Source organism: Lampetra fluviatilis, chromosome 26 (assembly GCF_964198595.1).
Source record: "Lampetra fluviatilis chromosome 26, kcLamFluv1.1, whole genome shotgun sequence".
Lineage (NCBI taxonomy): Eukaryota > Metazoa > Chordata > Hyperoartia > Petromyzontiformes > Petromyzontidae > Lampetra > Lampetra fluviatilis.
Genome location: NC_136300.1, coordinates 4,828,359 through 4,845,676, shown reverse-complemented (window position 1 = coordinate 4,845,676; position 17,318 = coordinate 4,828,359). Strand labels below are relative to the sequence as shown.

Genomic DNA, 17,318 nt, shown 5'->3' with positions numbered 1-17,318 from the left:
GCCCAGCAGAGCACAAAAGCGGGTGTTCTGGCGAGCGCAAGGGGCTCAGTCACATTATTCCTCCCTCGTGCTGATGCTAATGCTGCGCGTCGGGTACTTATTTTTTGGGTCGAGATGAATGGAGGCCAACGGCAGGTCCAGACACCGATTGCTACCGGTATTGTTTCACAGCTACGAATTGAGCCCGTGTTGCGACGGCAATAGCAAAATGCGCTAACCGCTATTTCCCCATTCTGTGTGTGTGCGCGTGTGTGTGGGGAGTGGCGGTGCAGCGGTTAGCGCGCTGCGCTACGAACCAGGCGACCCAAGTTCGATTCCCATTCACGACCAACACCAGTGATGATTATCTGTGCTGGTCCTGGGCCTCCGCTAGGTAGACTCAGCTTCAAATTAGTACCTGGAGCTGTGTGTAAACATCGCCAGTGGGGAGACAAAGGTGGTCAGGCATGGTGCTGACCACCCACCCCCTTGTGTACAGTGTCAGCCTTCATAGGTGCTCGCGAACAGCAGGCTATACGGGGGATCTGTGCCTCTGTTGCATAGACACAAACATTCAAATGTCCCGCATATAACGATATATCGGTTAAAATAGATGTTAGTGTAATACTTGGTGAGTGCGTACAATCGTGCACGCACAAACACATTATTGACAATGTATGACGATTACACGCAAATGGTTGGATGAGACGGAAGAAATGAGGCAAGAATTGACCGATTCCTAAGTCAAACCATGACCACAAACCGTAACAATTCCTCAAACCACAGGTGTGAATCGTTACGCGTAGAGCATGAAGGCACAGAAAGAAACAGGAGAGCGAGTGAGCGAGAGAGAGTGAAAGAAAAAATGTGGAAAAAACGGGAAAAATGAAAACTTTATGAAAAATAAAGGGGCAGAGGCTCGCACGCGAGTTCCCGGGTGGCGGTGTCAGTCGGTGAAACGGCTGAAGGGGAACGAGTGCGGACAGATGTGCAAAGGGAGTGCAAAAGAGGTCAGGCTAAATCGAGTGGGGCTGGAGAGAGAGAGTGGCAAGGTCGACTGTCATACACCGCCGACAGATCCATCGCACGATTACGGGAGTCCAAAAGGGAAGCGTAGAGGACAGTCCCTCTTAACGTTCAGCATCGCTACAATTTCACATCACCCTGTAACATTTAAACCCAAGACCCTCCAAGTATGTATGTTTGTCGAACTTCTTTTGCACCGTACGTAGCCAACCGTGCTAATAGCAGTGATGCACATTACTTCAAGTTGAAGGCTGAGTAAGAAATCTGGGTTTAAAAAAGAAAAAACTGCTGTCATTTTTCATTTGCTCATAAATGCGTTTCTTGTGAGCGAGTTGTGTTTTGCCGACTTCCAACCAGTCAACAGTTTCGGTCTCATTTCGCATCCGTCTCTCGGTCCCGCTTGGAGAGCGTACCTTAGCCAGCCGGAAAAGAAAAAGGCACGGAGCGGCAGAAAGGAAGAAATTGGAACAAAGAGGGGCTCTGTTGAAGCGCGCTTGGCCGACGCTTACGCTGCGAGGGGCGGCGTGCGCGCCCGGACTGCCAAACGGCCCCGGGTGCGGCCGCTCTATCGATTCAGTGGAGAGAGGCAGAGACAGAGAGGGAGGAGGGAAGGCGCAAGGGAGGGAGGGAGAGTGCCCACGCGCAGCCACGGCCGCTCCCGCTCTCCCCCCCCACGCTTCCTCCCCGCCGGCAGCGGCGGCGAGCGCTCCGGCACGGCCGCGCGCCGTGTCGCCGCGGCCGCGCGCCGGGAGGGCAGCGGCGGCGACGGGGGCGAGCGGACCGAGGTTCTCCGCACGCGCGTCGCTCGTACGCAGAGACGATCGCGGCTTTGTGCGGGTCACAGGCACCCCCCCCCCCCACCTCATTCCCTTCCCCCGTAGCGGTGTTTGGCGTGAATGCATTTTGTCCCTGCTCCGATCTGGAGGTGCTCAAACAACGGAGGCACCTTGCAAAATCTGAAATATAGGTGTGAAATAAATAATGTCCAACCTATTCTGATTGATTGATGATGCTGCTGCTTTGAAAATCATCAACAGCCATTCTCAATCCACCACTGGATAGAAGCCTCCCCCCTGTGCCATGTTAGTGGACCATACTTCACCAAGCTGGTCAGTTTGACTTGATGATGGGGGGGAAGGTAGGACTGATTCTGATATCATCACCGGTGCTGGCCGTGGATCAAACGAAGGATTTATAGCGCAGCGCATAAAAGCACTGCACCACCACTCACCATTTCACACGATCTACATTTTTAACGGTAATATTGGGATGGCTGTACAGCACATATTCAAACAACGTATTTCGTACAGAGCCTGCAAGTCTATGGCTGCGCACCATGCGTTGAACAGGAAGATACTCCACAATAGAAGCTTAAAGGGTGTACAATTATCGCTGAATGACTGCTGCTGCATTGGCTAGATACAAATCTATACACATGGGATTTAATGCACTCAATAATGCACTTGAAAAGGATTATGTATTGTGCAGATTATTGTCTAATATTGCGTGCAAAAAGCACTTACATGCTCTGGGGTATTGAGGAGCTAGTCCATGTGGAATTTTTCAATTTTCGTTGAATTTTTAAAAGCGGAATTATTTAGCTTTTATGTGCATTTTACACATATGTGCCTATCCGCACGCACTTTTGTAAGTGCGTGCTTTATAGGCCGGTACCATAATCAACAGGTTTTAAAAATGGCTATTTTATGTGGGCATTGATTCTTAAGGGCATTCATTGGGACATTTAGGCACTCCTTCCTCCCTTTTTTTTCTCTACATGAGTATGAGAGCTTACTTAGGAAGACACCAGCGGTTGTAGAGTTGATTGAAACATGCGCTTTAGACAGGGGTCCTTCGCACTGCGATCCGTAATGTGTGTTTGTGCTGGTGTCCAACACCCTTTCATATCGTTGTTGTGTACCTAAAATCGTTTTGTTAATTAACAAAAAACTTTCGGGAAAAAAATGCCTATTTGTTAGGCACCATTACAGCAACAATAAATGTCGGCATATTTCAGGTGCGTTCATCTCCATTGTATTTTAATTCATCTGGACAGCAGCTGTGCAATCGCATTTACGAGTTCAAACCTGGACGGGGAGTTTACTCGTAACTTTTTCCCTTTGGGGGGGAGGCGATAAAAATGAGGTCTGCTTTGTGGGAGGTCCGCAGAGGTTGTTGCCTTTGGGGTAGGCTCGCCTCCGCCGTATTAACGTGCAATGTTCACACCTCTGCACCGCAACTCATTTGAGCCGCATTGACTTTTATCGTTGAGAGTCAACTTTGTATTTCTCTCCACATCTCTCGTGGTCGTTTGTAATGGTTTGCACACTGGACCTTGCAAAATCCGAGAGCTCTAAGGCTCGGTTCGATCTTAAATCCCCCTCACTCCTGCTGTTCTGCCCACACAGCTGTATAAATGGTGTTGGCTGACCATACCTCACCGCGCCGGTTGCTGTAGGTGGGCGATGGTGGAGGCTCAATACTGGTTCACTCGGCACTGATGGTAGCCATGGGTGGGATTCAAACCCAGGTCGCCAGGTGCATCGCGCAGTGGGCCAAGAACTGCATCAGTGACCATCCCATTATAGCGCCATTATCTCCCAATCGTGAATGCGTGAAGCAGTATAAATGGGTACACCACAGTTAGCCGACCGGCGGGTTGCGTGTGGTGGGCTAAAGTGTGGGTAGAGCAACTCAAATACCCTCCAGAGATGCCCTCTACAGATGCCTGCAGCAGTGTCCGTGAGCAAGTGCTTGCAACGCCACGCCTTTTCATTTCGCCTTCACCGCCCTTTCTAAACGACCTCAACTCAGCGCAAGGTGTCACTCGCCCCGGGTTCTAAACGGAGGCAGCGAACGTGCGAGCGAGCGGGCGCACGGACACAAGTCCGCGGATTTGGGCTTCCGCGCTGGTCGGAGCTCACCTCCTGGGCTTGTCGTTAGGGAACGGAATGACGATGAGCTGCGAGTTGGGGATGATCGACGTCCACTCCTGCCGCCGCCGCTCCTGTCCGAAGCACGCACGCGCCGTGGAGGGATCATTGGGAACAAAAAGTAATTCGCGAGCTCGACATTTCCTCACTGCCAACCGTCCACGCTCTTTGGCTTAATTAACTATTTAACAGCAGGTATTTTAAACGGAACAACCAGCATACAGGCAATTAGAATTAATGAAAAGCTACCGTGTGTGCCATTAACACCTAGCTTATGACAGCTTATCGCATTTAAATTCATTCCATGGGGGATGGAACAAGCATGATGGGGGGTTTCTAGGTATTAATCAAATTTAATCAGGCAGAGTAATTATGGAATGCCTGCCAAAGCCTGAAACGGTGGTCGTAAAATGCACAACAAGCTCGCGATTCGACCCAATCGCGGGCTGCAAAGGTGCGAGTCCGGCTTAGTTGCGTGTCAACAGAACGCCGAGGAGCAGCAAGCAGCACAGTCCTGCACCGACGCGAATTGGCTGAACACGCTCACAACGGAACCCCCGGCATCCGCGCACAATTTAGGAGATTTTTTCCACATGAGCGAGAAACCTTTACGCGTTGCTGTGGGGCTTCAATAACACAGGCCATACTCGCCGCAGAGCGCAGGCACAGCAGACAACACATTAAACCGTCATTATGGCGATCACGGTGTGTACAATTTAGCAGTGTTTGCTTCGTAAGTGCATCTAAATTGCCTGTGCCCTACGGGTGCCCAGAGGGAAAGGAAGCGGTGGGGGCGGGGGGACACGCGGGAGGGGAAAGAGCGACCATAGAGGCGAGAGAGAAATAAATATAACAATGCCGGAGAGAGATTGACTTTAAAAAGATAACGGCGGGGAGTCGCTGTCGGCGCGCGGGTTTTGCATACGTGGGGTTGCGGACAGGTTTAAGGGCGAAGCTTTCTTGATATGCACCTTGAATTCAGAGCAATAGCCGGCTCTTGCAAAAAAAACATTGTCAGCATGCGCGCAACGCCCTCTTATCAAGATGCCACTTAATTGTTGTAAAGAAGAAGTGAAAGAAAGGTGGCGATATTTGTCGTCGTGTTTTTGACGATTGCGTCGAGCCCTTTTTTTTTTGTCACCACTACCGACGCAAGTATCGCCAAAAGAAATGTTTCCAAATTCGACGAGGGTTTTTTTTTTTGGCGCTCGGCCTACATTGATGAGGACGGTAGCTTACGTGGAAGAGCCGAGCAAAGATGGGCTTGTGGGGTGCGAAGGTTCTGCTGGACGGGTGGAAAGAAAACGACGGTGGAAATTCGCCGATGCAAAGCTAATGGAATAACTCCAATTTCACCTCAAAACGGACACAATATCTCTGATTTGCGGAAGGCGAAAAAATCACCGCATTTCGTGAGACACGACTACAATAAACCGGGAAAAGAGATTTTGCCGCGAGGGCGACTTCGTAACAGATGTGGAATCACCTGACGTTGCCGTCATGTTTATATTTGCCCATTAAGGGAAATGCGCAAATTTTGTATTTATGCTCGCCTCTGTCCCCACCCCCCGCCCCGCCCCGTGAGGACGCGGAGCAAGGCAGCGACACAAGGGGTCTCGTCCTGTGCAGGCAGACAGCCTGCCTCCTCCAACGCCCTCACCACCCTCTACCCTCGCCTGCTGTGCCTGGTGCCGGTTGTCGACAACGGAGAGAAGGGTTGAGATGTCAATCACCTCAAGAGGAGTGAATCCAAAACCTCTGGACTGAGAGTCTGGTGTCTTTAGACATTACTGGGCTATATGTGTATACAAGCAAAAAAAAAACAAAGATCCCCCGTGTAGCCTTTACAGACTTTTTGGGGCAAGTGCTGTTAGCGAGCACCCATGAAGTCCGGCGCAGTACACGAGGAAGTGGGTGGCCAGCACCACACTAGGTACTCATTTGAGGCTGAGTCGACCTAGGGGAGGCCGAGGACTAGTTCAGATAATAGTCGCGGGTGTTGGCCGTGAGCGGGAATTTAACTCGGGTGGCCGGGTTCGTAGCGCAGTGCGCTAACCATTATACCACCGCTCCCCACAGCAATGTCATTGGCATATCACAAAGCGATGCTTTCTAAGGTCTCCCCTATAATATTCTGATAACACTGACTATGACTTTAATATTTTCCTTAAAGCATTATTGTCTGAAAGGGTCTGAAATAAAAAAAATGTGCCCTCTTGCATATTGTTGGATAAACATGTTCAAATTAATTTGAACGTAACTCTGAGAACAAGACAGGCAACATAAGGGACGGTTTTGTGGAGCTTAAAACTTCTGGACATTGAACGCTTCCCTTAGCTTGATCCAATTTAGTTCTCTGCATGTGGCGTCTCGTTTGAGTGAGCACATTGCAAAATACAACCCATCTGTCTTTGCCGAAAAGTGCACATTGGGAGACAAACGTACACAGGCACACATAGATGCAGACACACACACACCGTTCTGCAGGCACGATGGAAATAACGAGCGACTGTTAACCTTCAGCAAAAGAGAATGAAACAGGCCACAATGCGGAGCCCAGGACCTCGTAAAGTCTGCCGGCCAAAGACGCAGATGGCAAGTTCAACGATTTTGGACGCACATTTCAGACTCTTGAAAGGCGTGAGCTATCATGAACAACATCATGAAGTGGCTTTATACAGGTGCATAGTATGTCGACCAACTAGAACTATAATTCAGATGGAAATTAATACTTCCGCTATGCGTGATAAGGGAGAAATCCTCACAAAATACCGCGGTGTCAGATGTATTTAAAATGAATTACTTTTTCATCCACACTGGGATGGTGGTGGTGACGGTGTGTTTATTTTTGTGTGGGTGTTAAATTATTGAAACATTCTACAAATAAGCTATACTTTCTATAACTATAAACAACAACCTTCAAAATAACACCCTATATGTATTTTCAGAATTATTTTGAAATGTTAACTGTCAGTAGCAATGCCAACTCTGAGGCACCAAAACAAATCCAGGATCTTTCATGGAAAGAAAAATATCTCACAAGATCGGGGCTTTTAATGTTGTGGGTGAGATTTGCAGATTTCTCAGGACAGCAACCTCAAAGAGAGGACAGGACGGACCTTGGGAGACGGGCATTTAACGGGTCCATCTCTCGCTCTCTCCAAGTTGAGATCACTGTGTGTGGGCCGGATACAGGAGTGAAAGCCCATCCGGGGCAGAGCTGCACAAGACGCGTTCTCTCCCACAATCCCAGGGGGCTTATGGGACAGTGGGCGTCTTTGGAGTGGGAAGCCTCGGAAGACCTGGAGGAGCTTTCAAGTATAATGCGCTGTGCTTAGGATGAGCCTCAGATGGACCCGGCAATGCACTTGGCCTTCACATTAGAATACCCCGCATCTTATCGCTGTTTTTAAATCCAGGCTTAAGACTAAGTTACTTATTAAGGCTTTTGTATACCCTTCATATTTATGATCTCACGTAATTCAATTTTAATTTTATTTAGTTGGCAGGCTGCTGCCAATGTTACCATGAAGGTACGCTTTTATACCGGTTGTAAATTATACACTGTGATTACATAAAGCCTGCAACGGAGGCCTTCGTGCTCAAGTGACGGCCATGGGGTTTTTTTTTCCTTCACCATACTTCACCACGCTGGTCAATCGCTGGATGGGGAAAGGAGGGCAAACAACCAGTTCAGAAATCGCCGTCCCCCCTTCCCCCCATGAAGTGAGTCATGGCTGTGAAATGGAGGATGCTTGGTTTATAAAAACAACAGATGATTGTATAACCCAAAATGTCCACATATTGTACTCCACTAACCATTTTCTTTCAAGGTGTGTAAAGGTCCATATTGTGATGCTTCATGTATTACACTCAGGATTACGGAAAGGAAGATGGATTTGCTGCCAGAACACCTAGCCAACTGTTTATGGCCACATCATTCCTAGATGCAGGAAAATGGCTCTCTCTCGTGAAAAGTGCATCGCACGGTGGAAACCGTTGCCTCCGTGTGTGCGTCAACACTACCCGAAAACGTGCCTCAATTTTTGGGAGGCAATAATCCTGCTGTTGGCTGCTATGTCTCTCCATGCAGCAACTTTTAAAACACTCCCGTTCTGTCAGACCAAAGCCATAATGTACCTTTCAGAGAGAAATTCGTACGGTATGCTTGTCTTTGTACACATGGTATTCCTCAGACTGGGTGGGGGGAGGGGGGGGGACACTAGAGTGATACAGCGCACACTCCAACCGTTTGTTGTTAATTTTGAGTGTAAACTCTCGTGTTGGAATTACGGTAAACACCTCATCGGAGGCAGCTCTGCCATGGGTATTTTCTTCGGGATTCGAGATGCACGATCCCATATTCCATAAGCCACGGGATACGGAGAAGATTTGTGAAAGTCTCCCCTTCTGATTGAATTTCAAAACCAATACCGCGGTTTAATGGTCTGCATTGATACACTTATTTTAAGAGGATATTAAAGGTACGCACACGCTCGCACTTATTACAGGGCCTCGCTGTTTAATACCTCAACTCCAAATATCAAAGCGTTTTTTTTCTAATCCCGCATGTGATGAGAACATTGGCGGGGATTCGGAGCAAGCCTATAGCATCTTCTTGGTTTTTTCGCAAAGTCACGTAGAATGGAAATAATAAAATAATAAAAATAAAACATAATAAAATAATTCTCACGACGTTTCGGCCACAACGCAAGCAGCCGTCCTCAGGTGAAGAACAGGTCTGTCGAGAAGACAAGAGTCTGAATGACAGACCTGTTCTTCACCTGACGACGGCTGCTTGCGTTGTGGCCGAAACGTCGTGAGAATTATTTTATTATGTTTTATTTTTATTATTTTATTATTTCCATTCTACGTGACTTTGCCGAAAGAACCAAGAAGATGAATCCCTGCAGTCACGAAAGCTTTAAATCGAAATTTTAACTCGGTTGTTGTGGATTTAATTCAGTTACCCTGCTAACAAAACGTGCTTGGCCATGTCTCCATACGTTACAAACGCACGGCGGAGACCGTAAACACAGTCAACGGTGCACACACGCCGACCTAATTACATACAAGCACGAGCAACGGAGATGTGCACCGTATGCATATACACATATAGAGGCACAAAAACAAAGATAACCAGAGTCCTTTAGACTGCTGTGGCAAGCACTGTCAAGACTATGCCTCCCCTAATAATAATATGAATTGAATGCCCTATAAAGGGGGAGGGGTGGGGGTGTCTGTGGTTTCCATACACTCATGATGACTGGATAATAGCAGCCATTCGGTTTATGTTGAGTTCATCTAGGGGTTGGTTGTCCATGACCAGGCATCTCACATGTTGCTGTGATCTTAGTGCAGTGCACAACTAATTTCTTCAAGTGCAACCTCCATACCCGAGCACGATTCCCGGCCATGGCCAATCACCAGTGGTGCGTGTGTACGTGTGTGTGCGCGCACGTGTTGTGCATGTCGTGTGGGTCGTGCGTGTAAAATTCGTCCCGGGCACTAATTTAATCAATCCGTGCTGAATGGTGAAATGGCACGGGGCCTGCTTCATCCAGCAGTAGATGCAATAAACCAGACACGTATTTCACACTGAATATTAAAACCAGTTTATGTAAATAGAGTGAAACTAATTATACCAGTGCAAAATAAGTACATGTTTTTGTATTTGTAGAAATTAACCACTCCATAACTAGTAGGGACATACATAAACAAAAAAATATGTATACATACATATTCCGGTGAATGCACAACCACACGTATACGGCATATACTGGATTGCTGAGAAATAAAAACTTGAGAAGCAAAGCTTATTTTGAAGAATGGGACTTTAACACAAACGCTGCTTTTACTTGCACGGAATTCCTATTTTGCAGGATAATTTATGGAACCGAGCAGCATCATGCAAACTGCTCCGATTGATCGGGAACCTGCCCTGATCGGCCACTTCAGTTCAAAAGGTGTCAAAGCGTATTCTCATATTTATTTACCCCACGACACCGGTTGCAACCGTTCCCCCTTCATACACGCGCTGGTGAGTGCGTTAACAAGTACAATGCGTGGCGTGAGACAAAGAGGTGAAGGGACGCATTAGTAGGCAGGGTGCGTGGAGAAGTGGTCCCAGTGTGGGTGGGTGGATGCGTCTCTGGGATTCATTAGCGCGCTAACTCTCCTATTAAAAGAAACCGTCAGCGGCATGCAGATTATTACACAATCAAATGCTATTTTATTTATGCAAACGGAATCAACCTAAATACCTGGCTCATGTCCAAATCACAAAAGGGCCACTTAATGTGGCCATCAATTGCGGTTTTAAAGGTGTGAAAGCTAAATATTTATTTCCCTTTTTTAAATTGAAACATATACAGCCTTGCAAATGAGAAATTCAAAGGCCCTCGATATGTTTTTTTTATGTTGCTGCTGCTGCTGCGACAAAAATGGTCCGTGCAACTTTTAAGAACGCGGTGTCAAGAAGGAAAAACTTTGCCATGATGAATTTACGTTTCAGCTGCCAAGATGAAATTTGGAAAACTCCAGCCCCCATTACAATTTCAATGGGCAGCCACGAGACCCCAACCTGCTCACTATACGGCAACACGTGCCGACGTGGTCAAGAAAGCAAAACCAAATGAGACGCCCGTTGAACCAAGGACCCTAGCAATTGGCAACAGGCTGTGTTTTTAGACCGAGCAGGCGACGTTGTTGCTGCTGCTGCTGCTGCTGTTGTCGTTAAAGTTAGGGCTGCCATGAAACTTCACTGATCTAGCAGTAACCATGACCCCAAAGTGAAACAAATGCAAACTTCAACTTTAAAATAAATGTAAGTTAAAATTATGTCTGGTGCAAATTAAAAGAATTGGAGATGTTTAAACGACCGTTTCCATGTCAGGTGATACAAATATAGATGTATTTAGTATGAGCAGTACTTCTTATTCAGTACATAAGAAGTTAATCCCCACAAAGATTCGATGAATGGTCGCCATTTCATAATATTAAACATTTGGCGTCACAAAAATGTGAAGATAATTTTTTTTTCGGTTTCATTCCCGCAATTAGCCTAAACGTAACGTCGGCATATCACCGGCGCATTATGTGGATAAGTCGTAGATAATTCTCTCGCACACACACACTTTATTAGCCAGTCCATCGTACGTGGACCCGCTCGTCGTTGATGCCGAACGGCGCGCGGCACAACCCGAATACACATCAGAACACTACGCTTCGAAGCGTATTCAGTTCTGAAGCCAAGTCTGAATTGAGAAATCATTTACTCAACGCATAACGTTAAACACGGTGTGCCCCCCCTCTCCCCATCTTCTAAGTTGCCCTCTTCTCCTTTAAAGATGGCCCAATTTAGTCCGCAATCACGGCGGTCGGTGGCAGCTATGCACAGTTAGGGAACTCATCAGGGTGGGCCGTGTATTTTTAGCGCGCTCGCACAACGCATCCCCTGCCGCTAAGAAAAGGCAGCAGCATCGATTCTGTGCCACAGGCAATTTTGGCTTAACTCAGAGCATGCGGGGGGGGGGGGGGGACGCGGGGGAGGGGTGCGGGACGGGGCAGTGTGGGGGTTTGTGGGGGGGGGGCGTAGGGAGGGTTAGTGCAGAGGCCAGGGGGAGGAACACACTTCATATTTAACGGTCAAAGGAAGTGGAGAGGCGATTTGAGACGCTCACCCACACAAAGGGGCAGCAGCACAAAGCAGGTCCCAGGCAAACGTCCTCAAACGAGAATACGCGCTTCTTTCCCACGGCCCTACAAGCCACCATTGTCATGCCGCGTGTGTGTGTGTCTAGGGTAACCTCAGAGCGGTTAAATGGCATATATGATGGGTGGGCTCTGCGGTGGCGAGATGTTAACTACCTCGCCCGGTATGCAGGAGTGGGTCCGATTCTGGCCCTGACGCCTTTATATTTAGAGTTCACATTTTATCCTCGTGGTCACGTGAATTTTTCTCCGAATCCTCCAGTTTTTCTCTCCACATTTAGAAACATGCCCTGAGAGTATCTGGCCGATTTAAATACATTTCCACGTGATAAGCCACTTCTATCATTTGCGATAGCCAGGTCGTTTCTGAAAAAAAAGAGCGATTTAGCTCAGTGTCTTACCTGGTAAAATAAAAAAAAAATGTTTAATAGTTTATTACAGTTATGTTTGTGCATGGTGGTCATCCATCCAAGGACTATCCAGGCTCAAAACCTGCTTAGCTTCTGAGCAGCTCTGATGACATTTGGTGCATTCCGGCTAGTACAGCACTCAAGGGGATGGGTGGCCAGCAGCCCGCCCGGCTGCCTTAGTCTCCTTAGTGGCGATGTTTACGCACCGCACCAGATATCCATTTGAGTCGACTTCGGGGAGGCCCAGGACCGGTTCAGATAATTGTCACTGGTGTTGGTGGCTGTGAGCGGGAATCACTCATGCACGCATACCCGTACAAACATACGCTCACGCATTCACACCCACCCACGCACGCTGACGCTCACTTCCGCACACATTCGCACGTGGCAAAAAGACTCCATTTAAAATGTAATTGCGGCGGTATCCAATATGAACGATTTCCTTTCGTGCGTCAATGAAGCAAATCGTGCAAATGTGTCTTGGTGTGCAGAGCCGACTTGACGAGCAGCGATCGCGCTGGTGTGGCGGCGTGCGGCAGAGGTCGCAAACGGGTTTTGATTCCTTACCCGTACCCGTACCCGGCCGCACCAGGGTCGCAAACGGCTACCCGTACCCGTACCCGGCTGGGTACGGGTAGCCGGATATCGGGTAGGGTACGGGTATCGGGTACCCGGTTGCGACCTCTGGCGTGCGGGAGCCTCACTCGCGCGGCACGCTGTGGGCGCGCTCCGATGCGTTGTTGGGGGGAGGGGGGCCCAGGTGGCGGCGCCTTCCGAGTAGATTCCAATGACATCTCGGGTGCATTCCGGGTGATTTGGTCACAGGCCAGAGCTAAATGTGCGAACCCGACGTTGCCGCCTGCCTCTGCGTGCACGCGAGATTCACCGCCGGGCCTATTAGCTCTTGGGCAAGTGCCGTACGAGAGGCGGCACGCGTGACTCCCCAATGCCGATATTCGCACGGCATGCTCATTTAAGTCAACCGAAGAAGGAACAGGACATGTCCAGGTATTACTCGCCCCCAATGTTATCGATGGCCTGGGATCAGGGGGGGGAGGGAGAGAAGCTTTGTTTTCTACCCACCTGCTGCCCGGGCGGGCGGGGGATGCCGACGGCGAGGCGGTCGATGAAGTTGGCGCTGCGGCCCAGGCCCAGCACGGCGTACGGCAGCTGCAGGGAGAGGTGCGCCGACTGGCTCAGCTGTCCCGCTGCGGGGGCGAGAACGGTGGCCACTCGGGATCAGCCAACGGGCACCCCCCCCACCCCACCCCACCCCCGCCACGAGATCCATATTCGGTTTAAACACGTGGTAAGGCTTTCGCGACCAATGTTATTCACGGTAAAAGTATTTGGATCGCAACAAAACTGACACCTTTTTACAAGGAGTCGTGTTTGCATAGACCGCAATACCTGCAGTCATAATACAAACAAAAGAACATAACTCTGATAATGTGCACTGTCCTTGAAGTTGATTGGTCCACACCCGAGACAGCTTTCCTTAGAGCCTAGTCTCACATGGGTTGGATCAGATGCCGCCAAATGGCTCTAAGGAAAGCTGTCTCAGGTGTGGTCCAATCAACTTCAAGGACAGTGCACATTATCAGAGTTATGTTCTTTTGTTTGTATTATGACTGCAGGTATTGCGGTCTATGCAAACACGACTCCTTGTAAAAAGGTGTCAGTTTTGTTGCCAGATAGAAGGGTAAAAAAACAATTATCATATTTTTACTGGCAAATGAGGTTCCCATAGTATTTGGATCGCGTAAATAAAAATGTGTCGCTAAACCCGCCACCACCCGACGCAGCCAATAAGTAAGGTTTGTCACGCAAAAAGAAAACGTGTCAATTTGTTACTACTTCAAGCACAATTTGAGTACGATGTTTCGCTGGTAATTTACAACCAGCCTCATCGGTGATTTGTCAGAACTGTGGCGAAGTCGTCAATATTCATTCGCTCGTCTGGACGAATCTCTTTCCCACGCGTTTTTGGGATGCGTCGCGTATTCTGCAGCACGATGATTATCACGTACAATTTATTCAAGATTTTCAAGCTTTTGGGGTCTTTTACATTGCATGACGAGGTTATAACGCCGAGGTTTACAGATCAAAAACCTTCAAGGCAGGCAGCATTGAAAGCAAAGAGTTTCCGTACAGCGACGAAGTGAAGTGACCATCTCGTTTGCAACAGTGCATTGTGGGACATTGAAGGATGGTGGAAACTTAGGGAGGCCTTCATCCGGCTCCGGAGAGACCAGAGCAACGAGGATGATGATTTAAGGCCGAGTAAAACTCGTTTGAGACCTGAAATATTTTTCACGCGACACCTGGTTTCAAAGCCACGTACTGTGAATATACATTTTTGTGACGTTTTCTTACAGCAATCATGACCGACGATCGAATTACAATCCATCAATTGTGATAAAATCATATAACATATTGAGGTCTAAAAATGCTTTAAATGCCCTTTTTTATTATTACATACACAATACTCTGAAAAACACTCCCAGTATGCCATTGGATGATTTTGGGACCACTATCTTTGGAAGGCATTCACCAGCACACTTAAGTCTATCTGATGAATGTAACGCTACAAAGAAACACTCGAAATAAGAAAAACATCAACGTCATCTCGGTTTACCCGAAGATGACGTTTCCACATCGCATGTTGTGAAAATAGATTGTCTACATTGCACTGCACGTAAATATTATTTTGCTTATTTTTCCTGTCCGAGCCTTTGGGATGTTTTTCTTTGAGCCTTTAGAACCTTTCCCTGAGCTCATCTGTTTGAGATAGCATTTCAGCTACAAATAGGACTGGCGATGGAGCATGACCCAGCATTAAGGTTAAGCCCAGGGATAAGCAACAGGTTAAGGTTAGGATCATGAGAATTAGAGTCGGTCTGTTTCTATTAGGCTCAAGGTTCAGTGTTCCAGTGAGGATTATTGGTAACTGTTAATGCTGGGTCAGGGTTTAATAAAAGGTTGAAGGTTAGTAGTGTTGTTGAGTTAAGGTTATGATCACTACTACATTTAGTGCTGGGGTTAAGCATGAGGGTCGCGGTTAGTATCGCGGCCCATGTTAAGGTCACATTAGGGCTAGATAATACTTGGGCGTCGTGTTAACCCGCCACCGCCAAAACTTTACGGCAACTCTGTTGCACGGCGTGGCTTAAGCACACGCACAAGCGGGGCAGAACCACGCCATCTGTGCTGCCACCACCCCCTACTCTTGACAGCCCTTCGGCACGACAGGGAGCAAACAAACCCTCGGGTGCATCCCTGCGAGCCATTGCCCCCACGATCTCACAAATGCCGGGACCAGCGATTTGACTTTTCCTCTTTAGTGCCACCCCAGCCACCGTCTTACCATGCTTAAAAAAAGAAAAGAAAATGTGCCCCAAAAAACTCACGGCGACCTTTCGGCGTTGTCCTGTGGCAGCCTCACCATGGCCGGGCGCGCGCCGAGCGCAATATCGATTGGACTGAAATCGCATTATAAGCCCTGGGCTTTGGGGAGATTGGAAAGGGCCCAGTCGTAATGCCGCACACCCGGTCCAACGGCGTGGGGTGGGGGCGACGGGCATGTGCCTGCCTGGGTGTGCCGCACTAGGATCCGGTGAAGGTGAGGAGCGAAGGGGAGGGGGGGTAGAGGGGACTGGGGTGGAGGGAACCCTGATTGATGGCCACCATTCTCCCAAGCCAATCCGACACCACCCCAGCAGCCTCGCCATCAACTGCGCCCACTCGGCTCTTGTAAGGCTTTGCCGGTGCATTATCATAACATTCAATTTTGAAAAACACAAACGATTTGCCACACAGTGGATGTGGCACAACTCTTTGTGGGAGGAAACAATTTCAAACAGTTGTGATTGGAGTGAAAATTGCGCACACACAAGTCTCGAGGACAAGGCACTAACACATTCCTGCGGAGGGAGCTGGTAGGAACGTTGGGTTGCTCGGTCAATGGCCAGGGTCAACGGCGGCGTGGTGTATTCCGCAAATATGCCTGACTGTGAGGGCGGGCACAAGCCGGCGTGAGTAGGTCAAACGTTGAGTTTTATAAGGGCACCACGGGGTGACCAGCCCCTCCCCACCCAGCCCCACCCCTCCCACCCAGCCCCACCCCTCCCACCCAGCCCCACCCCTCCCACCCAGCCCCACCCCTCCCACCCAGCCCCACCCTCCCCACCCAACCCCTCCCCACCCTCCCCTCCCCTCCCCACCCAGCCCTACCCTCCCCACCCTCCCCTCCCCACCCAGCCCCTCCCCACCCAGCCCCTCTCTCCCTACCCAGCCCCTCCCTGCATGACGGACGGACAAAATAATCCCCTGTGGGCTGGTGGAACCAGTGGGTTTCTACCAGTAAAAGTACGTTCATGTTACATTTTTAGCAAAGTACTCTACTTTAAATATATGGAACGTTAATATGTCCTTTATTTTACGATCGGTACATTACTACAAGCCTGCAAATTATCACGATATATATTTGTTTTTTTGTGTCTTGTCTTAAAAATGTTCAATCACCTTGATCAAACGCACGCATGCATGTCGTGCATATTTGTTTGTAAAATTTGCCTAAATATTGGAACATTTGCATGCACGACTGCACGCATACAGTGTACACAATCTTCATCGTGTTTAGCGATAATGAAGTCGAACATCACCCGAGCACAGGGCAATCTGCTCAACGCAACCGGTGTCACGAAGAGAGTTATGAATCACGTAAGAATAGGTTCTTCCCGTTTTTTCTGGCAACAAAACTGAAACCTTTTTACAAGGAATCGTGTCTGCATTAACCACAATACCTGTGGTCAGAATGCAAACAAAAAACATACTCTCTTAATATATGCATGGTCCTTGAAACTGATTGGCCCACACAAGAGACAGCTTTCTTTTGAGCCTCGTCTCAAACGGCGTTAGACCAGAGGACGCCAAAAGGTGAACAGCACAAAGACAATGCACTAGCAGAGTAATGAGAGCCCGGGGTGAGCATCTACACCATGGGACTTACTGGCAGAAGGAGGTCCCATGAATCACATGTTTGTAAAACTATTATATATTTTTTATATAGCTTCACATCTTTCCTGACCATATTTAAAAAAATAAATTCGGTAAAAGATAATGGTTAAGGCTCTTTATTTACTCGTGCCACTCCTGACAAATTACAAAAAGAGCCTCCACTGACAGAGAGAGAGAGGGAGGAAGAGAGCCCCCCTTGACAAGATATTTTTGTATTCTTAGGTTTTTTTCGGTAAAG

At 48.4% G+C, this 17,318-nt stretch overlaps 1 protein-coding gene across 1 annotated transcript in view; it reads right to left on the bottom strand.

The window, feature by feature from the left end:
• Positions 1 to 17,318, bottom strand: part of ITFG1 (integrin alpha FG-GAP repeat containing 1) — a 183,083-nt gene that overhangs the window by 17,127 nt on the left and 148,638 nt on the right. The window contains exons 15-16 of the mRNA XM_078868563.1: positions 13,145 to 13,269; positions 3,930 to 4,012 (exon numbers count right to left, since the gene is read on the bottom strand). Coding sequence (XP_078724689.1) covers positions 3,930 to 4,012; positions 13,145 to 13,269 — 208 coding nt within the window. The remainder of the gene's footprint in view (positions 1 to 3,929; positions 4,013 to 13,144; positions 13,270 to 17,318) is intronic.